The sequence below is a fragment of the Catharus ustulatus genome, chromosome 1, assembly GCF_009819885.2.
Source record: "Catharus ustulatus isolate bCatUst1 chromosome 1, bCatUst1.pri.v2, whole genome shotgun sequence".
In the NCBI taxonomy this organism is placed as follows: domain Eukaryota; kingdom Metazoa; phylum Chordata; class Aves; order Passeriformes; family Turdidae; genus Catharus; species Catharus ustulatus.
The window spans coordinates 23,246,222-23,269,973 of record NC_046221.1 but is presented as its reverse complement, the minus strand read 5'-3'; the positions used below and the strand labels follow the sequence as shown (position 1 = coordinate 23,269,973).

Here is a 23,752-nt window from a genome sequence, read left to right as displayed (position 1 = left end):
TGCTCTGGTGACAGACCCCACCTGGAACACAGCACCCAGCTCTGGGGTACCAGCTCAGGAAGGACATGGACCTTTTAGAGCAAATTCAGAGCAGGGCCACTGAAATGGTCAGAGGCTGGGGAACCTCTCCTGTGAGGAAAGGTGGAGACATTTGGGTTTGTGCAGCCTGGAAGGGATGCCTTAGGGGTGACCTCATTGGAGCTTTCCATTACCTGAAGGGACCCTACAAGAGAGCTGGAGAGGGCAATGGCATGTAGTGACAAGGGGGAATAGCTATAAACTGAATGAGAGTAGGTTTAGATTGGGTATTAGGAGGAAATTCTTTACTGTGTGGGTGGTGAGGCACTGCAACAGGTTGCCCATTCCTGGAAGTGTGCAAGGCCAGGCTGAATGGGGCTTTGAGCAACTTGGTCTAGTGAAAATTGTGAAGGTCCATGAGAAGGGTGTTGGAACTTACTTTTTAAGGCCCCTTCCAAATCAAACCATTCTGTGATTCTGTGATCTTTACAAATTAATTTGTTTCAAACTCTGTTTTTTCCTAAATAATTTGCTTTACATTCTGAACTCATTAACCCAGAAATGTGGTTTTAATAGAAGAAACACTGCCCAGAAAATGTCATATTAATAAACAGCACTCTGACACATACGCTCTAATTAAAAAAAAAATCTGTAAAGCCTGGTTCTAATAAAATACTATTGTGATATAACTGTGCAAAGGAACATTAAATTTTTTTTTTATTTCATAATCATTTGCCTTCTGTAATCAAAAACAAAAATATTTTTGTAGTTATCAGAAGTAGTAGTCTTCCAGTTATAAACTTCTCATAGTTTTGGTAAAAGCTTGCACTATATGTCAAGCAAGAGACTTTACAAGGACTCCTGCTTAACTAAACTCCTAAAAATGCAGGTTTATGACAAAAAACCAAAGCCCAAACATGTGCAACAGTGTTAACAAATGTCATCACATTACAGTTATCCTTTCTGGGGAGAGATGCGGAACAGACCCACTTACTTCTTCTATGACATGGCTTTTCTCCCATCCTCTTCGAATTCTCCTCAGTTTCCTACTTACACATGGCAAAAGTAACACGACCTTACCAAGGATTACAACAGAAGGCAGAACAAGGGCAAGAACAAAATTTGGTGGTGTATAAAATCTGTAATACTCTTCTTCAAAAGCTCTCTTCCATCCATAAATCAGTACATGGAAAGTACTTATAAGCAGAGCAATGTATCCAAGTGTAGACTGTGAAGAAAGAGAAAACGGGGAAAAAAGAGATATAATAGCACTTGGTCCTTCACCCAACAGCCCTAATACATTATTTGCATTATTTTAACATTTCTATTAGACATCATGTTAAAATCTCTTACCTATTTACTACATTAAGTTAGCAATATATGGTTTTAAGTTCACATTCTGAAATTTACACACTCAACTGAGCACTGATTTACAGAGTATCTCAACTAACATCTACAGGCCTTAGTCAAAGCTGAAATGATGTCTACTCAAATTCTAAGTAATGGAAGTCAGCTTCAGGATAGGTATGCCAATAAGGAACAATTCCAGTGTAGTTACTAGAACAACAACCATTGTGATTGGAAATTGAGTTTCCTATTTCTTAACTATGAGGATAGATCACTTCCAAGATTCCTTATTAGGGAACAATGCAATTCTATTGGAAGAGATTTGGTCCTAAACTTGCATCACTCTTTTATCACTCTGAGATGTGCAGCTTACTTCTGGCTCACAAAGGCCTACATCCACTTGTCTGATGTCAGCATAAACCACCCTTTACCTTCTGCATCAGTTGTTGCTCACTGTTTAATGGGAATATCTGAACTGCAGGGCTCAGGCATAACAGCACAATGCAATGGCGCAGTTTACCACAAACAGGCAGTGCTGAATAAAAGGTGAAAGAGAGGGTTCACACAGCACAAAAATCTAGAGCTTGCCACAGAAGGTGGTGATAATAGGGGTCACTCTCCAGTTTTGTGAATCTGCTCGTTTAAGGAACCTGTAGCTGTACTGCTTTGCAGATTTGACAATGCATCCACCTTAACTTTCCCAAACCATGATAAAAGAAGACTACCATGCTTTGACTTCTGGTGGTGATCAAATGAAGAAAAACTCTTTCTAGCCTAAGCTAATTTAATTACTAACTTGGCTGGGAAAAATTCGTAGAAAATCATTGAAACAGAGAATGAGCATTAAGAAAGATAACTTGCTACCAAGGTATGGTCTAATTTCAGCAAACAGACAAGCAAAGAAAAATGCAGCCTAAGGGTCTGTAATAGTTAGTGAAAGAATTAATTCCTTCTACTTCAAGATTAAGCAGTTTCTAAGGCAAGAAGAATGTCTGAGCTAATGCTATTTGCAAGGATTCATGGGTATAATGGTATAAAAGGAAAATATTTCTGTTAATTTCTTGGGACTGGCACCCTGTTTTTTGACTTTTTTGCTAATAGTTTCAGGGCCATATTTTTGATCTTTAGATATGCTGCATACTTTTTCTTAAAAAAACGATTTGCTCCCAAAATATCCCATAGTAAACAGAACACTTAGACAAACACTTGAGGATATGAAAATGGCATATGTGCTATCTGAACGGAACTTCTGATAAGAAATTTGGACAACAAACAATACAATGAAACCTGATGTTTTAATATGTTACTGCACATTTTTGTATGACTGTCCTGAATTCATTGTTTTATCACTGACTGTATGAAGAAGGGCACAAATGAATCATATCCCTCATTTATTCATCAGGACTACTGATGAGAAATACAACAATTCTTGAAAAAAGAAACAGAAGGGAAATATTATACAGTAATTTCCAATTATTTTTATTTTAATGCTTATTTTAATTCCATTTGTAAGCTATACTTTTGAGACATCTATAAATGTCTTTCTATCTAATGGTCAAAATGGAAACTGAGAAGTACATCAGCATATTTTAAACTAACAACAAAAGGACAAGAAAAATATATGATACACTCGTATAAAGTTTTGGTTTTTTTCCCTGTGAAGAGTTGCCATACGCTTCTCTGAAGTGTTGGTGAGCATCTGCTAGTGTGTACTGCACAATTTCAACCACACCTCTAAAAAACTAACAAAGACATTGCTATAGCTTCTGTCAGCTGCCAATGCTACGTTCTTCAACTGGGCCCTTAATTATCATTACCAGGCTCCAAATGATAATTCCTTTAAGAGCAGAGACTTCTGAAAGCAGCAAGAAGCAATACTGTTTCTTCACTGGTAAATTCACATTGAACAGTGCAGTGAGCAGAATATCAGTTGTAATTCTTGGCAACCCTCTGCCTGGGTTCTAGGATGGCTGCTGAGTAAAATGGAAGAATATCTTTGGCTGCTTTGCTTCCTTATCTGCCACAATACTGTGTTTCCTGAAAGCTGAGTAATAGATTAGCACATTTCTTATGGACTCCCAAATCTTGTAGCTTTTCTCTAAGTCCTCCCTGTTTAGTTTCTTTTCCTTCCTGATCAAAGTCAGCTTTTAGCCAATACGGGAGATTCCCAGCCAAGGCTACTGATAAACTGGACAAACTGGAATTGTTTGAGAAAGGAACCAATAAAAGTTAGAGGAGTGGGAAAGATGAAAGAGAAAAACTCTTAAAATGTTACCAGCAAGATGTACATATTTAGAGACAAAAACATGCTATGGGGCAAATCTGCTTCAGTAATTTCTACATTCACAATGGTCAAGTAGTTCCAAGCAATTTATATATACAAAAGGTATTTTTGAAACTCTACATTTATGCAAGATCTACTTAGATTCTCTGTGTAACAGGCTATTGCTAAGCTTAAAAACTGTTTGTAGTAACTTCTGACTGGAATCTTACCCATAAACTTGCTAAATACTCAGGCCTCAGTCTTCTTTACTCTGGGGAAAAGGTATCCTGTTCTTGTGGGAGAACCAAGGTAGGGGAGCCCTTCCTCAGATTGTATGCATGAGAAATACTTTACTCACACTGCTTCAAAAAAACTTTAGGATTGTGTTAGCAGAGAAAAGGAATATCTACAAAAAACTCAGCTTCCTACCACTCAAATGGCAGATTTGTGTTATCTTTTGCTAAAAACCATGAAGTTTAGCTTTCAAAACCAGTCTGCTTTGTCCATAGGCACTTTAAATGATGGGTTTTGGACTTGAAGTCTTGGACTGGAAAACAAAAGCAGCAATCATTTATGTTTACATTATATATTTACAGTTTAACTTTCCTCACTAGACTGAAGGACCCAGTGTAGCATAGCTTGGAGACAACATTCTCCATCTCCTTGCATTTTATGTGAACACTCAAGGACTGGTTTCAATAAATATCTTTTTTTCTGTTTACAGTTGTTGGTTTAAGCTGCTTATTCTGCCTGCTCAGACAAAATACGAATTCTTTTGTATTTCTTGCCCATGTCTTCCTTTGCTCCTTATCCAAATATATTTAGATGGGAAAAAGAATGCTGAAGTGGCATTTAAGAAAACCAATGCACTAGTTTATCAGCCTCAGCTTTCTTCCCTGCTGCTTTTCTCAGTAAACTTCAGCTCTGGGTTACATTAAGGTGACTGCAAAGTTTCACACTAAGTTTCAATTATCTAGGATCTCCTACTGAGAAAACTCTTCATCACTGTCTCATTCTGTGGTTCCTCTACATGGATGCTATGAGTGTTTCTCTCCAAATCACGATGAAGTAATCAGACCTTTGTTTTGTACAGTGGTCAGCTCTGTACTGTTTTCTGCTGGTCTCTCAGCTCCTTATAGGACTGACACAGCAAATTTCCTTTTGCACTATTAAACCTTCTCAAATCTCACTTTGCTCATATGGATACTATGAGTGAAGGAGTGGAGCCTGCACTGCTTGTCCTCTCAAATCTGTTTTCTCTTGATGAAGCAGGCTGGAAATTCGGGGCTGCTGACACCTGTGTTTGAAACCAGGCTAGGTCAGATGGAGACATCTCCAAAATAATTTGGTATATCAAAGACAGCAATAACTTCTGTGCAAAAGTATTGACAACTCATGTTTCTTTGGAGTATTAGGAAGACTGTGTTCAAAGGCTGTTTGAACTGCTGTAGGTTGGGAAGACGCTGCTTAGGGCTTGTTCTGCTGGAACAAGGCTAGTCTATACTGCACATTTTAATAAACTCAGATTTTGCTAGTAGGACTCAAGAATGAGTATGTTCTAGTGGTAAAACTAATTAGAAGAGGCCAGTCCCTTATTTTGATGAAACTGCATTTACTAAGATGAGCAAGCATGAATGTGTTATTCTCAGTGGGAAGTGCTGAGCTGGGGCATTGTCTGAGTGTGCTGACTGACTGATTCTTCATTTGCCAGATGTGAAACAAGTTCAGCAGCTGTTGTGGTAAATCATCTGAGATTCACTACTAAAGCTAGACATACTGCTTTTCCCAGCTGAAAGAAAAGCAGCAATGGTTAGTAATAGGTTAGTACTTCTGTTGTTTGTCCCCCTGACTTAGAGAAGATTGAGAAATTTAAGTTCAATTTTCCTTCATTGCACTGCACTTCAGTAGAAGAAAAATATAAAAGAGAGGAAATATTACAATGTTTTATCTGTTCTCCTTGCATACCAGGGGCAGTGAAACTTACACAGAAATACAGACTCCTTTTACTCTAGTAAGCAATCACTGAAAGACTGTTTTCTGATGGAAAAAAGCAAGGAGAATTTTTTTAACAGGTAATTAAATGAAGAATAACTTACATTCTGAGAATTAATGACAAAGTAAATACTCATTTACTTTAAGGAAATTTTTAGTAGTTCAATACTTTTGTGATTAAGATTTGCAAATGATCATAGTTCAATACCAGTTATCTTCTGCCCATGATGCAGTATGAACTGTAATATACATCCAGAGCAAACAACTTACTCCCAAACAAATTTCTCAAAATACTGACAGATGGGTCATTCAAGTTTGCAATTATTTAAATTTGTAACTATTTTGACTTAATTTACAATGGAAATAACTGCAATAAATATGCTGTTGTAGATACATCATTGTGATTATTGTGGGTTTAGACTCGGTCATAGAAGCCTGAGATTTGGAAATATGAGTAAGGAAAAATGCTGTGTTTGTGTCTGGAAGTTATTACTGGATAAAGGCATCATTTTACTCACAAGTGAATTCATATTTTTCCCTTTTGCACTATTGTTTTTTATCACCCAACACCAGTACTATTGTCCCCACACAGAGAACTCCAAATGGCAGAGATGTAACAATACACTGGAGTATTTAGTCTCTCTGAAGGCTCAAAGTCATGACCATGACAAGAATGAACAGTTCTGTCAGGGTAATTCCAAGCTGAAAAACTTTTCAGCAAACTTTCTGTAGGTCTACCTATAGTTTTCCAGTAATTGAAATCATAAGGGAAGGGAAGACATTGCAGACCTTAAACAACTACAGTCGTTTAAGTGTTCCCTACCACTCTCTTTAATATGTCTGCAAATTATGAAGCACAACCCAAGCTCTGAACTTTAAAGTCAGTGCCCATGTTCTGAAGTGAACTGGACTCAGAATTAGGCAATATTATTAGGTTAAGCTGAAAAAATTGTTAATCAGAAAAGACTGAGCTAATACTACAGTACTAAAGCCAAAGTCAGAAAACAAAACATAACAAACTCAAAAACTGTGCACACTTAGGAATTTTCACCCAACTGAATCTTAGTAAAATTTCTTATACCTGACTGCTACCCAAAACTACTGGCAATTATGTGCAGGAGTAAGCATTGAGCTGTTTATTAAAGCCCATATTGCTCAGCATTTGATGCTGGTTAGATTTGCATGCTCTAGGTATTTACCCAAGGAAGGCAGTGTGTGCCAGGGCTTCCAAAAGCTTCTGATTTTAATAAACAAAGATTCATGTTTTACTAGTGGGTATTTTCAGCTAATGGGAATAATGCAGTTGAGAGCTGTGTCAAGTCCCACAGTGGACAGAAGTAAAACTTAATCAATGGCACCATGGCTGTCAGAGGGCTGTGCAATAAAAATCCTGCAGGGCAAATTAAGTCTTCAATGCTTATAGCTGTGTGCATCTACCCATACAAGTATCTGATCAGTATCACTGCATTTAGCAGGTTTGTCCAAATTGATCTGATTTGAATTTAGCAAGAAATTCTAAGAACAGAAAAGGAAGAGATTAGTGAACATTTGGTCTTCACTTGTTGGTTCTTCAAGATCAAGAAGTATAAAATGAAAAGTCCAGTTCTAACACCCATGAAATGCTTAATGTGCCTTCATGGTGACATATTTGCTAAGTAATTGTTTTTATTGAATTACCAGAGACAGAGGGGAAAAAGGCTCTTTGCCACATTGCAACGACCTTTTGTTTATGATCTTGATCATGATCAAAGGAATTCTTGTTAACACCAAAACCCCCTTATTAAAAAAGTAACACACCTGAATAAAACTGAACTCCCTCCAGTTTAAGGCACTGTTTACTGAAGGGATGGAAGTTACTGCCAGCAAAGAAAGCAGTCCAAGACTCATTATTCCAAAGGAGATATACATTTCAATTCGCCACACTTCTTCCTCATTCCAAGAATTTTCAATATTTGCATGAACCTGATGAAAGAGCAGAAAGGAAGAACTTTATTCTAAAGAATATTAAAAATATTAACAGAAGTTATTTTGCTGACTTAAAATTCACAGACACAGGACAACTATAAAATGGGGTCAAATATTTCAGAGGTTTCCTCATGCCTTGGAGAAAAACAAGTATTTCCTTACTGTTGGTATTGGCTCTTGCTAGATTAAAAATATGCTAAACATGGAAATTTAGATTACACGCTAAAAGAAAATGTAACATTATATACCATTTACAACATACTGTTATAAAATTGGGTAATACTGCACATTCTTATACACTGTAGAAAAGGAGCTGTGTTCTTTAGACTCTGCAAACTTAAATTCTGCAACATAAATTGGATAAACCTGCAATTTATTTCTAGTTTGTTACATTTAGAAATAGTGTAGCATCATTTCCTTCAGCTTTTCTGTGCTGAATCCAAGCTTGTTTCTCTCTTTCACTGTTGACATCAGCTTTTTCCAAGATGGTTCTCACTGGAAAGCTTTACCAGAAAAAATAAACAATTCAGGACCTTAACAACTAAGAAACATAGACATTCAATTATTTTTTCCACTTCCAGGTTAACGATTGCAATAGGACATGTCTTGAAGAAGGTGCACCAAAAATACTAGCAAGTGAATGTTATATAGTATCATTAAAATGTAACTTCTTAGTAAAAATACCAGTGAATCCTTTAGTATTACTAATTTTAAGGGTGAATTATGGTTTCTTGCTGCCTATTATAGTTTTGCCCTTCCTGTCTTTCTCTTAAATTCAGTTTTTGATGATAGCTCTTTAGAGTTTGTGACACTCCCTGTTAATTTGTTACATTTATTTCCTTACTTGCTATTTTCTTTCTGTTCTATCACATCTCTCTTTTCTACAGGTTTTATGTGGTGAATGGCAATGCTGTTTTTCTGGCAATGCTGCTTTTCTGCCACTTTAAAGGTTACAATAAGCTGTATCACTGACAGACAGCAGCATCAGACCCTCTTCTGAAGGATGACAGATTTGTTGGAGAATGTTTCAGGGTTATGCAAGATCAATTGTTCCTGGAAAATATGAGTCAATTTCTATTGCCTGCAATAGATGATGTCCAGAGAATTTTAAAAGAATAAAGTATTTTTAGCATTGGTCCAAAATGTTACAAAATATCAGCATCTTCTTTTTTTTTTCTTTTTGGAACATAGAAATATCTGTAAGCATGATTACAGTATCTGCCCTTGTACTTTTCATATTTGTAAATGCACTTACGACATATATACTTCCCCCATGTGTTAAGTATACATAGAAAGGAACATACTTCAGAATTTTCCTGCTGTTGCTCTTATCCTGTCTATCCTACATTCTTCTTGTGTATATTGCTATCAGGAATTTCACTAAGACATGTCCTTGATTCCCCCTATCACACAAACTTGACTGCAGATTGACCCACAAGGTGAGCAAAATGCACATATATTTATTTTAGTCTCCTTATTTGGCACCACCTGTGCATAAGATAACCCAAAAGTAGTGCCAAAAGCAGCAGAACAGATCAAGAAAAACCCAATTATTGTATTCAGGAGCCATCTGCACCCAGCCAAGGTGTTTTTGGCTTACTGAACCAAAGACTGTCTTACCTGTTGATAGGCCATGTTGAGGAACAAGTACCGCTCCGATCTCCTCATAGGCAAGCACAGGCTGTACACCACGTGCACTGCTGCAAAGAAAAAACTGAGCAGCCCAAGCTGCTTCCGACACTGGAGCCAGTTGTCCAGCCAAGGAGGAAATCGCCGATACTTAGTGCCATAGTAGAGCTGATAAGCAGCTGCAATAAGTCCTGATAAATATACCAGAGAAAGCAAAGTGATAGCAACAATTGGCAGAGTCTTGTTCACAATCTCAATGGGAATCTTGTAAAAGTCACTCTGCTGGTTTCTCATATACGGATGGATGACATCTCTGACAAAGGAATAGATGAAGAAAAATGTTGCCAGGCTAATGGCAATCACTACAGGCCCCTTCCACAGGGTGAACAGTCGCAGAGGCAGGTTTTCAATCTCCCTTGAAGATGACAATGCTCCCAAATCAATAGGAATGAAACTGAGCTTACGGGCAAGCTCAATAACTTGATGGCGAGCCTGAACATTGTTACTGCATATATAGACCTGTGGGGAAAGTCAAGGGAATTATCTGTAGTAAGAGAAAGAGCGTGAAAGGTAAACAAAAAACCATCAAAACCCATCAAAAACCTTAAGGGCTTCCAAATCAGAACTTCAACACAACCTCTAAAAATGAATGCTTTATCCCAGTTTATATCACCAATATGACAATGAAATCTCATAAGAATCTAGCCAAAGTGCAAATTTGCACACTGATTTATCAACAGAGTAATCAAAACAAAATTGGTTTTTTCTTGGATTTAATAATGGGGGATGTCTCGGTAATCTGTACACGGAAATCTGTTATACTGAAATGTCTACAGAGTTGAAGTAACATCTAAAAGCATTTCAGAAAATCCAAAATTTCTCAAAAATACAGGAATCTTGAATGATGACCTTTAAACAATTACAGCATATACAGAATGAGAGGCAGGGAACTGTGTAATCTCTCCATGGGTAGCAATTTCAAGTTAATTTCACAACTCAGATTTCCAGAGATTTCAGATTTGAGCATTTAACAGAAAAGACAAAAACTAGCAGCCAAATAAGAACTTGTTGTAAAGGCCAGTTGATTATACAGTGAAAGAAGCATCCTGATATAAAGAACTTCAAGCTTCTGTTAAAATTTACAATGGGCTATAGTTTGCCCTATACTTCACCTGCACTGAAGCACATATGATCTGCTTTGACTGAAGTGAATTTCTTTTAGTGTAGTGCTATTCTGAAAAGGGATAAAAGTAGTATGGTGAAGTTAAATTATGCTAATTCTATATCCATTCCATTCCACTTATATCTACCTGAAGTGCCAGAAAACTAAATTTAGTCTCCAGCAGTCATGTTACATTAGTTATTTCTTATGTAATTTTCAGATTTCATGAATCTGTGAAGGACTGGATGCTTGCACAGGCTTACAGTAATTTCACAATTACAAGCTGCACTGTTTTGACTAAAATTTTGCTCCCACCCCGGAAATGCGGTTTACACTCAGGAGCGGCTAATATGTGAATAATTTTCTGACATTTCCAACCCCGGATGTGCAAACTGAGGTGCCGAATCGAGCAACTGCCAGTAAAACCTGGGACTGCGCGATTGTTACAAATTGGTTACTCTGTTGCGCGGCGGGTGGAGCAGGCTCAGTGCTGGCAGCGTGGGGTGGGAGGGAAGGTGGGGGACTCCCTCCTTCAGGCAACGCAGCCTGGGGAGAGACAGGGGGCCCCGTGCTGCCATCCCCGCGGCCTGGGGGGAAGGCGGGGGGCTCCCGTCCTCGCCTGCTGTGGGAGTGGGGGTGCTCCTTCCCCTCCTGCCGCCGTGAGTGCCAGAGGGCTCCATGCCCCACTGCCGCCACGGGGCAGCGCCCATCCGGGGCGAGTGAGCCCAGTGGCAGTGGCAGCCGGCCCCGAGCAGCCCCGCAGAGCGGCAGCGCTGAGCTGGGCCACCTGGCCCCATCAGGAGCCCCAAGCCCTCACGGCCTGAGTCAAGCCACTAAACCCCGCCATGCCGTGATTCTGTTACTATTTGGCAACTTCGTTGCACGCGAGTCCTCACTGCGAATGACAGAGAGGCTTATAATTGGGTGCAGCTTGTGTATGGACAAAGAACGAAATGTTTGCCAACACCCGGAGATGCGGCTTATAGTCAGTGCGGCTTGTAATCGTGAAATTACTGTAAATCCTTTACATCACCTCAGCAAAACATGAAAAACATGAAGATGCATTTTACATATGCAGGATGGATTTGCAGAACATATTGGGAAGGAATTTGAACATGATGTTCCCAAGCAGCCCTGGATCAAATGAATGATCACTTAGAAACATATGTGCCTCCTTCTGTTTCCTCATATTTATGATTTTGGGGCACTCTAAAAGCTAGATAATTTCTTTCAATCACTTTGCTGCTACAGTGAATGCATGCATTTTTAGAACAGCTGATTCCTGAGCTCTGGGACCAAGACCGTCATTTTTTCTGCAACTAAAATACACTGGGAAACACTGTCTACATCTTTGCATAAAGTGTAAAATGTATTCCCTGTAGAAAACATTAAAACCCAACTCTTCCCCTCTATCTGTAGTCATTGAAAGGTCAGTTGTTTACTCTAAGCTAGTACTCACATTTTCTCTGCAATCTTTGAAGACAAACAGGCAACAGGAAAAAACTGGACCACTTACTTTATTTCTCTTACATAAACTAAACTCTGAAGGTTTTATAGGCTACTTAAATGTAAACTAAAGATCCAACATTTTAGGCATGTTAAGTCAGGGAATATAAATCTCATCAGTTCTGGCTGTTACATTCAGTTCCTGTCATTTTCATCTTACAAGTAAGTTAAGTTAATACAAATAAAAACATTTACCTGTCTGCTGGCATCCTTTGGTCCTAACTGCAGTGACCAAGCTGAAATCACATTGAATCCTTTGACAATTAGGGAATCGGGAAAAAGCGATGCCAAATACTCTGCATTGGAGTCTGGATATTGGTCTACTCTTGTATTATTGCTGACATCAATCAGAATTTTACCAGCAAGTAAATGTTTGAGATCCCACAAAGAGATGTAATGTTCTCTGTGTATGGCTATAAAAATGATGTTTGTTTTAGTTACTGCATCTTCATGGTGAGTGACATCAACCACATGGGGAAAGAAGTCAGCAGCATGTTTAGGGTTTCTGCTCCCTACGACCACGTGGTACCCACATCTGATAAGTCTGATTGTCAATGACTTAGCAAAGTCTCCACTTCCAATGATGCCAATTGTGACCTTACTGGCATCCTTGATGCCATTGGCAACATTTGGTAGAAAAGTTTCATTGAGGTTCTTGGGACTCCCCATCATTGAGATTGATTCCATACTTCCAAGACACCAAACCTACAATGATTTCTTTAGAGGAAAAAAAATGGAAAGAGAAGAAAAGAAAAAAAGAAAAAACAGAATGAAAAGTCAGCATCATACAAATTTATGAGACCAAAAAATTCCATTAACACCTCTGGAAGCAAAATCTTTGGTTCTAAGTTTCATATGATATTTTCTCCTTAATCAAGTATGTGCTAATTAATTTTGTCTTACAATATGTCACCAATAGAAGAAGAAACAAGAAACATAAAGTACTTCAAGCACTTCAATAATAGTTACGCAAGTAAACAACAGTATTTTAGTCTTCTATTTCTTACCTTCCCCTGCCCTGGAATACTGGCCCACAGTATAACTCTGTATTCCTGAAACTAATGGTCAATAGAATAATGAGTAGGAACATGTAAAGAAAATTGGAAAACAATAAAATGTAGAGAGCACCGGCCTGTGATCAGCCTGAGATCAGTGAGTACATGGAAGCTGAATTCCATTAAAAGTATATGCAGGTTATTATTGCTATATCCTCTCCTGGCCATGAAAGAGGACATGCAAAAGTCTCAAAGCAGCAAATGTCATGACACCATGACAAACATCCATCTGACATACTCACCTGTCAGCCTGGAAAATGGGCTGCCCACGTGGATCCAATGGTAAAATCAAAGAAGTTTATCAAGACCTGGTTGTGAGATGACTAATGACATTTCTAGGTCAGACTGCTTGGTCTGGCCATGGATGTATAAGGATTAACTGTGGGTGCAAAGGGTAAAGGATTCAAGGCCATGAGTCACAAATATGCTTAACACAATTTTCTATCCAGGCAAGTAAGATAAATCCTGGAGACAAACACATGGGACAGCCTTCCATAAAAAGCTAATGGCAGGAAGAGACAGATTTCACGCAATAATTAAAGGGAAGATAATTTCAGGACTCAAATTTGGTGTAGTAAGGGATGTTTTGAAGAACAGAAGCTAAGGCTTGCAGAAAAATAAAATAAATACTGTTATATCCTTGCTCACAGAACTGCAATAAAGCTCTAACAAAGACATTAAAAAACAACAAAACAACCCCCAGTAGGGAAGTCTTCATATGAAACCACAGTTATGACCTAGGGGGTTCTGCATCACTGGGGGGGTTGACCCTGGCTTGAGGCCAGATGTCTAAAAAGATGCTGCGCTACCACTCCTCAGCTGGGCTGAGGAGAGAAAATACCACAAAAGGCTCATGAATCGAGATAAGGACAGGGAGAGATCACTCACCAATTACCACCAGAGGCAAACCAGACTCTACCTGGGGAAATTAACTGACTTTATTACCAGTCAAAATCAGAGCAGGATAATGAGAAGTAAAAGAAATCCTGAAGAAACACCTTCCCCTCACCCCAGTAAGTATTTCTTTGGTTAAGCTTTATTCCTGATTCTCTACCTCCTCCCGCTCTGCATCACAACGAGATGGAATGGACGTTACAGTCAGTTCTTCCCATGCTGCTTCTGCTGCTGCTTCCTCCTCAGGGAAAGAAGTCCTTCTCCTATACCAGCATGAGGCTCCTCCCACAGGAGAGTCCTCTACATACATCTCACATGACAGTCCTTCCCACAGGCCAGAGCTCTTCACAAACTCCTCCAGTGAGGTCCCTTCCACAGAGTACAATCCTTCAGGAACAGGCTGCTGCAGTGTGGGTCCCCATGGGGTCACAAGTCCTACCAGGAAACCTGCTCCAATGTGGGCTCCTCTCTCCAGAGGTCCATGCCAGGAGCCTGCTCCAGTGTGGGCTTCCTATGGGGTCACAGCCTCCTCTCAGGCATCCACCTTGACTGGTGTGGGGCTCCCCCAGGGGCTGCAGGTGGATCTCCGCTCTACCATGAATCCCATGGGCTGCAGGGGGGCAGCTGCCTCACCATGGCCTGCACCACAGGCTGAAGTGCTTAGGGCACCTCCTCCTTCTTTGCTGGCCTTGGTGTCTATGTAAGTCATTTCTCTCACATGTTCTCATCCTCTCTTCTGCAGCTGCAATTGCTTTACTTCCTCTTCTTACCTCTGTTATCTGAGAGGTGCTGCCACCATTGCTGATGGGCTGGGCCCTGGCCAGCCATTGTCCATCCCAGACCCAGCTGACACTGGCCCCATTATCACAGGGTAAGAGTCCTGCAGCTTCTCACAGAAACCAACCCTGCAGCACTCCTTCCCAGCCTGCTACCCAGTCTTGCCAGGCAAAGCCAATATAATTGTAGAACAGGAATAAATTGTGAAAATTAAGGAAGCAATGAGGAGAGGCAGGCTACGAAGGAGCAAAAAGAAATCATGAAGTTGCTGTCTTGGGAGCAATCAACAATAGACAACACAGAACCTTTTCCTGAGCCACCATCCAAGAGCGGATGTAATGGTAATTAATCATCAGTGGGAGCCATTAACCAGCCATTGGTTATTTACAGAATTCACAGAATGACTGGGTTGGAAAAGACCTTCAAGATCATAGAGTCCAACCCATGCCCTAACACCTCAACTAGACCATGGCACCAAGTGCCACATCCAGTCTTTTTTTAAACACATCCAGGGATGGTGACTCCACCACCTCCCCAGGCAGACCATTCCAGTACTTTATCCCTCTTTCCGTGAAAAACTTCTTCCTAATATCCAACATAATTTTCCCTTGATGCAACTTGAGACTGTGTCCTCTTGTTCTGTTGGTTCATTGTTCTGTTATGTTCATGTATCACACACAGCATGTGCGGTGAACAACTTCTTATGATCAAAAGCAGCTTTGTGTTTCAGAAACTGGAGAAAGCTACTAGAAGAATGGGCACTTTTCATTTCAGCTTTGACTAGAAGGTAGAAACTCATTGAAACTGGACTCAGAAGTTAAAGACAGAAAGCAATATTTGAAAGTGACCACAAAGTTAGTATTGGAAGAAGAGGTTCTAACAGTGAATCCTTATGGCAGAGGCAGAGCACAAAGATTTTTATGCATGCACTGAAAAAAGCATTGACTTTTTCCTTACCATGCAACCCAAAATGCATTTAACACATGACCAAACTAGCAGTATTTCCTGTATCAGGATGGGTTCGCACTCAGGAACATAATGAGCACGTATCACAAGATAAGAGATGTAACTGGATAGGACAGAACATGTATGCTTTCACCATGTGATTACAGCAGCCCATTTCAGTGCATACCATGTAACCAGAATGTGCTGCAAAACTTTGAGATTGAAAGGGAACCACCATACAGAAATGGGATACCAGCACCATTTAACCACGCTGCAGCCTGCTTTCAGTTTTAGTCCAAAGGAGCCTGGGGAGAGTCAACACACAGGACCTGGACACGATGAATTGCTGTGGTGAGCTGAATTTGGCCTGCTGGCCAAAGTTTCTCACTGCCTGTTCTAAGGAAAATACACCATGAGTAAAAGATTCAAACTAACAGACTTCATAAAAAACCCTCAGGGAACAGGCTGACATGACTTTTAAGTACAGTAAATTCACGAATACAAGCCGCACTGAATATAAGCCGCATCACTGGGTGTTGGCAAACATTTTGGTTTTTGTCCATAGATAAGCCGCACCCGAATATAAGCCGCTTTGTCGTTCGCAGCGAGGACCCGCGTGCAATTAGTAACAGAACCGCGGGAGGGCGGGGTTTACTGGCTGAGCTAAGGCTGTGCAGGCTCGGCCCGCTAGGGGCCGCTGACGGGGCCAGGTGGCCCAGCCCGGTGCTGCCGCTCGGGGCCGGCCGCCGCTGCCACTGGGCTCGGTCACCCCGGGTCGGCGCTGCCCCGCGGTGGCAGGCAGGGACGGAGCTTCCCCCGCTCCTACGGCAGTGGCGGCGGGCGGGGACGGAGCTTTCCCGCGCCCGTGGCGCCAGCGGCGGGCAGGGACGGAGTTTCCCCGCTCCTGCCGCGGTGGCGGCGGGCGGGGACAAAGCACCCCGTCGGCTCCCCGAGCCGCGGCAATGGCTGCGCGGGGCTCCCGTCGGCTCCCCGGGCCACAGCAATGGCGGCGCGCGCTTCCCCCCCCTCCCCGGGCCGCAGCAATGGCGGCGCGTGCTTCCCCCCCCCTCCCCGGGCCGCAGCAATGGCGGCGCGCGCTTCCCCCCCGCCTCCCCGGGCCGCAGCAATGGCGGCGCGCGCTTCCCCCCCCTCCCCGGGCCGCAGCAATGGCGGCGCGCGCTTCCCCCCCCCTCCCCGGGCCGCAGCAATGGCGGCGCGGGCTTCCCCCCTCCTCCCCGGGCCGCGGTAGGGGCGGCCCGGGTCCCCCCTCTCCTTCCCGGGCCGCAGCAATGGCGGCGCCGGGCCCCCCCCGTCTCTCCCCTGGGCTGTGGCAGAGGAGGAAAGAGAGCTCTCCTGCCTCTCTCCCCGCCCCCCGTGCTGCCTACAGGGAGCCAGGCTCCACCCGCGGTGCAACAGAGTAGCGATTTGTAACAATCGCAAAATGCCGACTTTGCAGCTGCTCGGCTCAGCACTCTGGCAGGCACTTCTGAGGTTGTATTAGCCGCTCCTGATTATTAGCCGCATTTCCGGTTTAGGAGCAAAATCTTAGTCAAATTGGTGCGGCTTGTATTCGTGAAATTACTGTAATCTAAGAGATGTACAAGAGCAGAGAGCTAGCAGTTACTGAAAAGGACTATATTAAATGCACAACTGCAATTCAGAGGCAAGAGTGTATAAGACTCTTATATACAGTAATTTCATGATTACAAGCCGCACCATTTTAACTAAAGTTTTGGTCCGTACCCGGAAGTGCGGCTTGTAATCTGGAGCAGCTAATACATGAACAATGTTCTAAAAGTTTCCAACCCAGAAGTGAGAGCCTGTGGCATCCCCAAGCCGAGCTGGAGCCCGGCCAGCCCCGGCAGAGGTGGAAAAACCTGGTAGAGGCGGGGCCAGCGGCGCAGTGCAGGGCTGGCAGAGCCTGGGCCAGCAGCGCGGGGCAGGGTGGGGGGGCCGGCAGAGCCCAGGCCAGCAGCGTGGGGAAGCCCGGCAGAACTGGAGCTAGCAGCGCAGGGCCGCCCGGCAGCGCAGGGAAGCAGAGCGGGGGAGCGCGGGGGAGCACGGTAGCGTGGGGAAGCCTGGCAGAACTCGGGACTAGCAGCATGGGGGACCCCGGCAGAGCCAGGCGAGGTCGAGCAAACGCAGCGGCAGCAGTGCAGGCGGCAGGTCGGGGCGAGCGAGCCCGGCGTTGGCAGCAGCCGGCCCCGAGCGGCCCCGCCGAGCTGTAGCTCTGAACTGGGCCACCCGGCCCCATCAGCAGCCCCGAGCAGCCCAGTAAACCCCGCGATCCCGCAATTCTGTTACTAACCGGCAACTTTGTTGCACGCGGGTCCTCACTGCAAATGACAGAGCGGCTTATAATTGGGTGCAGCTTGTGTATGGACAAAGAACGAAATGTTTGCCAACACTCGGACATGCGGCTTATAGTCTGTGCGGCTTGTAATCGTGAAATTACTGTATATCAACAGGAGATCTTTCCTGACCTGAAAACTCACACAAGATTAAAAAAAAAAATTGTGTCCACGGCTAAGGAGGACTATAAAAAGACAAAGAGACAGTGCTGTCATGTAAGGATAAAATCAGAACAAGGATGGTATAGAAGTGAGTTTGTAACTAGTGAAGAAGATAAACGGCAACAAGTAAAAGTTCCATAAATACAATAAAAAGACAAAAGACAGAAAGCAAGGTTTATAACTTCAGAAGAAAAGGAGCAAGTTATAACTCATACAAAATAGGGCGAATTGTTAAATGCCTTCTTTATTTCAGCCCTCAGCAGAAAAGTCAACTGTTTAAATATAAAGAAATTCCTTCTACAGGGAGACAGGCAGTGAGGTCAAAGTGGAAAAGGTAAGTTAGGAGTAAAGGATAAAGTTAAAGATAAGATAATGATTTTCAAGTCAGCAGACACTTACGAAATCAGACCTAGATGCTCAAAATTGTGACCAAAGTGACTTCTTCAGAACGAAAGAGGTGACAAGTCAGGCAGACTAGCACATATTGCTAAATGAAAGGAGAACCACTGAGGAAAACAAAGCCTAACTTCAGCCCCCGAACAGATTTTTCATCAAGTTACTGTACAATCAGTTATTAAATAAGTGGGAAGCAGATGGTAAGAAGCTGCTGAGGTGGGCTGTTCAGGAACAGATTTCAACAAAACCAACCTTCTTTTATGAATTAACATATTTCAGAGTTATAAAAATTAATATAGCTTTGACATGTGCTCTCCAACCAGCTAAGAGTGCATAGCAGAGCTGTGTCAGCCAGATGGTGACACACGTGAAAAGCCGCTCCTGCAGAAACAGCTCCGGGGGGAGCAGAGCAAGCAGCGCGAGCCGGGCCGCGGGGTGTGACGCCCCGCTCGGGCGGGCACTTACGGGGCGCGGGCTGAGGCGGGGGGCTGGCGGGAGGCCGGGCGGCAGCGCGGCGCGGAGATCCAGCCCGGAGCAGCTCGGCGGGGCCCTGGTCCGGGCCGGCATCTCCAGCTGCAACGACAACACCGCCCGTGAGAGCAGCAGAGCGGGGGCAGCGCTGCCAGGCCCGCCCGCCCCGCCAGGTACCGGAGCGCTCCCGCGGCTGCCCGAGGCCGGGCCGCACCGCTCTGTGGGGCGCCGGCACCGCCAGAGCCTGCCCGGAGACGGCCGCGAAGCGCAGCAGGGGGAGCCCCGCGGGCCCGGCGGGGATGGGGCCCGTCCCGCCCGGCCCCGGCGCCGCTCACCTCCGCCCGCCCGCCAGAGCACCGCGCCGCCGCCGCTCCTCGCAGCCGGGCCCGCAGTGCCGGGCGGGCGGGGAGGCGGCGCCTCCGCTGCCGCTGCGACCGCCCCTGCGGCCGCTCCGCCACCGCCGCCAGCGCGGCCCGGCGGCTCCGGAGGGCGTGGGGACCTCGGGGCGTGACAAGGTGACCGTGAGGCGGCAGGAGTGTCCTTGCCGTCGGGGGGCCGATGGTATACAGGGGACACTGCAAAGGTATCGAGTGATCTGGAGCATCTCTCATACGAGGAGAGACTCCACAGAACAAAACAAATAGGTGAATCCATTGACAGACCCAGACCACTCAGAACTGAATTTGTGCTTTCTGTGATGAGAACTGACATTCCAGCTCTTCATTTTCTTGTTATAATAGTCTCCTTTGCTACTGATTCAAAAGTCGTTATCCCAGGCTTGGTTTTCGGTAGCCAGTAAAGTTACAATAGTAAGAGCTCAAATATTTTTTTCTCCAGCCAACAAATATATCAAAATAAAAACGCAGAATGCAATTTCCTGCATTATTTATGCCTGATTCTCTTTATATGCTACTTTATGTGACTCCTGTTACCAGAAAAGTATTTGCATGAAAATGGACACTTGAGTCATGTGCCTCAAAATGATATCACACAAAATCAGAGCAGTCACAGTCTTATAATTCTTAATTTGTTTGAATTAAAGCCTTAATAAGAAGGCTCTAAATTGGAATGTTTGTCATTGCTTTCCTGCAGGATTTTTTTAAACATTATTTTTGCAGCATTAAGTCTTAAACTGAAGACTCTGACCTTCAGGAGATGATAATTAGATCCGTGTTGATTCTTTTAACAAGTAAGGAGCTTTTTTCTTACACAGGTATATGAGTAACAATGCATGATTTGTTACCTGTTTCTTGAGCAACTGTTTGGGCTTGTGGGTTTAGCTACATTTTTATGGGAAAGTGTCACAGGTTCTGTCCTCCAGCCTGCACTATGTAGGGTGTGCCAGCTCTGACCCAGGTCCTTCATTCCTAATCCACAAAACATGGATATCATTCAGTGTCATTTCTAACCTACACTATTAATTTCTTCTCCAATTGTTTCTCCTCTTGCTATGTGCAAACCTGTCTGACTGTAGCCTTTGGCTCAGGGATAAATGAGGGAACTCTTGAGACATGGTCATTTTTCAGGCTTTTGAACAGACACCACTAACTTGGTATCTACTACATTTAAAAATTAAAATCAAGGCACTTTGAGGGATTTAACTTGTTCTTATGTTTCTACCTTATTGAGGTTTTGCAGTTTGAAAATTCTTGTTTGAAATCGAGGCTAAAACAACTACATCTTCCTTCCATTGCTGTGTAACTGATCTGTTCAAATAGGAAAAGCATAGAGAGCCCTATTTTGCATGGAGATTAGCATGAGAGCAAGACTATATAAATACCTTTTATATACTTCAGCTCTCAGCAAAATTGGACCATGTCTCTGTAGTAAGAGGATGAAATTGGATAGTTACAGTTCTCTCAAATTTTGTACCAAGATCCAGGGTCAGTGTGGTTCCCAGATACCCTGTTAAATGACTGTCTTAAACAATCTGTTGAAATAGGAGATTATTTTCTCTTAGCAGGTGTTTTTCTTTTTTTAGTTAAGTCCAGGGTAGCATTATTATTTCTTCCTTTAAGGGATAGAACGTAACAAAGGACTTTCCAAATGGCAAATGGAACAGATATTCTAGTTCTTCCTCTTGGCAATGGGAAGACAAAGCCCTGGGGATTTCCTTGTGGCAAGACAAGGAAAACAAACACATTAAATTTTGCTTCCCATCAGGGCAACAAAACCAAATAGAATAATTTTTGGCATACTATGCTCAACACAGTTAATTTTATAACCTAGCAGAAAAATACAGTGTTTCCCAGCCAGGAACATTTAGACCAACTAATTTTTCCTTATGGCAGCCTGCAATTACTCTAAAAATAAAACTTATACTTCTTACCCATTCTTTGTAAGGACAAAATGGATTTGAGAGATATGTTATTATTTACTGGAAAAAAACTACTAATTAAATGAAGAACAAAAATTAACGGTAAACACCTCAACTAAAGTCTCTTCCCTCACTTGTTGGATTTAATTGATTACTGATGTCCCCTTTTCAGTAATTGTCCAGGTATCACTACTCTCAGACCCTGTAGGTTTGAATTTCAGTAGTCAAAAGCAAGGAAAGAAGCACAAACTGAAAAAAAACATTTAGATATTCTTTTGAGAGGAGAGAAGAATGTAGTAAAGAAAAAGGAAAGGAAAAAAAGAGAGAAAAAAGTGGAAGAATGAAGGAAAGAGAAAAAATGCCTTTATAGGGCACATTTAATAAACTATAGTTGAGAAATACTGGCAAGTCATGTGAAACAAAACAAGGCATCTCTTTCTTCTCAAGAGAAATTACAAAATAAGGGTGATTCACCTGAAGTAGAGGACTACTCTTCCCCCCCTTTTCCCTCCACACAAGAAAAAAAAAATCCAGGCTTACACTTCTAAGGCAATCCAAGTGGAAAAAAGTGAGGATTGTTTCTGATTTTATGATCAATCTGACTAATTTTATTCACCAGAAAGACGCAGAAGGAAGGAAGGAAGGAAACCTTTCCTAGATTTCTCTGACTATGGTTTTCCATAGCTATTGTGATGCCCAGTTGAGAGGTTTCAGGACCTTTGTTCATGGTTTCATGTGGAGAACAGTCATGTGGAATCTTTCCACTTCTCCTTGAAATAATATTTGCTTTGTGGTATAAGTAACAGAAAGTCAGAAATTTTTTTCTTGATTTGTGGCTACTCATCTTAAAAGGTATCTACAAAATGAGACAGTAGGTTGCAAAAGCAGGATCTTATGCCTGCAATAATTGTTGGACCCGAAGTCAGGGGAAAAATAGATTTTTTTCTAACGCAAACAATTGCGTCCAGACCAAAGCTTTCAGTCAACTGACTTCTTAACCAAGAACAGACAAACCCTCCTTCCTAGTGAAGTATGGATATTGCAAAACTGAACAACTTATTCAAAAGACGCTAATACTTGCCTGAATACTAAAGTAGCTGAGGAAAGCATAGGCTGGATTGTGGCTTGGCCACCATTTGACAGCCTAAGACCACAGGTTTTTCTTGAGAGCAGAATAGAAGAGAAAATCAAGATCTAGAATGTTTCAGGTTGGAAGGGAGCACAGTGGGTCTTCTGGTCCAACCACCCCTACCCATGCTGGGTTATCCTAGAGCACATAGCACAGGATTGTGTCCAGATGGTTCTTGGATATCTCCAGCAAAGGACTCCACAACCTCTCTGGACAATCTGTTCCAGTGTTCGATCACCTGCACAGTAAAGCAGTTTTTTCCTTATGTTCAGGTGCAATTTCCTGTGCATCAGTTTCTGCCCTATTGCTTGGAACCACTGAGAAGAGCCTGGTCCATCCTCTTGACCCCCTCTTTTCAGATACTGACAGACATGGATGAGGGCCCCTCTCAGTTGTCTCTTCTCAAGGCTGAACAGGCCCAGTTCCCCCAGTTTTTCATCCTAAGAAAGATGCTCCTGTCCCTTAATCATCTTTGTTTTCCTCTGCTGGACCCACCCCAGGAGCTCCTTTCTCTATTGAACTGATGAGCCTAGAACTGGACACAGCACTCCAGATGTGGTCTCACCAGGGCTGAGTAGAGGGGCAGGATCACCTCCCTGGACCTGCTGGCAATGCTCTTCCTAATGCCCCCCAAGATACCATTGGCCTGCAAGGCCACAAGGGCACTGCTGGCTCATGGACAGCTTGTGGCCCACCAGGACCCCCAGGTCCTTCTCCTCAGAGATGTTTTCCAACATGTCAGCCCCCAGTCTGTACTGGTGAGGTACTACACTGTGTATTATGTATGATTATGGTAGTGAAAATGCAAAAATATTTAATACATAGAATATTTGTAGTCTCATTATTACATGTACCTTGTCATAGGTCTTCAGTTAATTGATTCTGAACGTTTTGTTTCACTGAATGAGATCATGCTGGCTGTTTCCCTGACAAACAAAAATGAAACCATATTTCAGTAGTAACTTAGCACTGCAAAAGGAAAATCTGTATGTTTATAGAGCAATGAAATACTAATTGAGTTCTTACTCCTATGAAGAATTATGTAGTTAATTCCACAGATATGAACTGAGACCAACAAGTTGCTACAGATCCTTAGAGTTAAGCAGTTTTTCACTACCAAGGCAATAGCTTTTTCTTTAGAAATTAAGTTGTCATTCCTAACATATTTGTTTTCCAGACACGAAACTTAGAGGAATGTATTAGTCTGAGTGATTTACTCTTGATGTAAGGGAACATAAGACACCATACTTGGTCAGACCAATAGCCTATCTAACCCACTAATACAACAAAACAAAATGCCGTTTGAGGAGAGTATGCAATCTTGGCTGCTGTATTTTGTACTCTCCTCCCAAACCCATATTTACCCTAGTGAT

The 23,752-nt window shown here is 42.7% G+C and overlaps 1 protein-coding gene across 2 annotated transcripts; it reads right to left on the bottom strand.

Annotated features, from left to right (window-relative positions):
- STEAP2 (STEAP2 metalloreductase) lies at positions 1–19,312 on the bottom strand. 2 transcript variants are annotated; one of them, XM_033062146.1, is made up of 5 exons: positions 19,269–19,312; positions 12,078–12,599; positions 9,206–9,733; positions 7,418–7,582; positions 1–1,246 (listed from the first exon to the last, which is right to left on the bottom strand). In XM_033062146.1, the coding sequence occupies exons 2-5, from the start codon at positions 12,567–12,569 to the stop codon at positions 962–964; spliced, it is 1,470 nt and encodes a 489-aa protein (XP_032918037.1). In that variant the 5' UTR covers positions 12,570–12,599; positions 19,269–19,312; the 3' UTR covers positions 1–961. The 2 variants fall into 2 exon arrangements, with proteins under 2 accessions (XP_032918037.1, XP_032918043.1); XM_033062152.2 differs by lacking the exon at positions 19,269–19,312 and adding an exon at positions 18,928–19,027.
- Between the last annotated feature and the right edge of the window lie 4,440 nt (positions 19,313–23,752).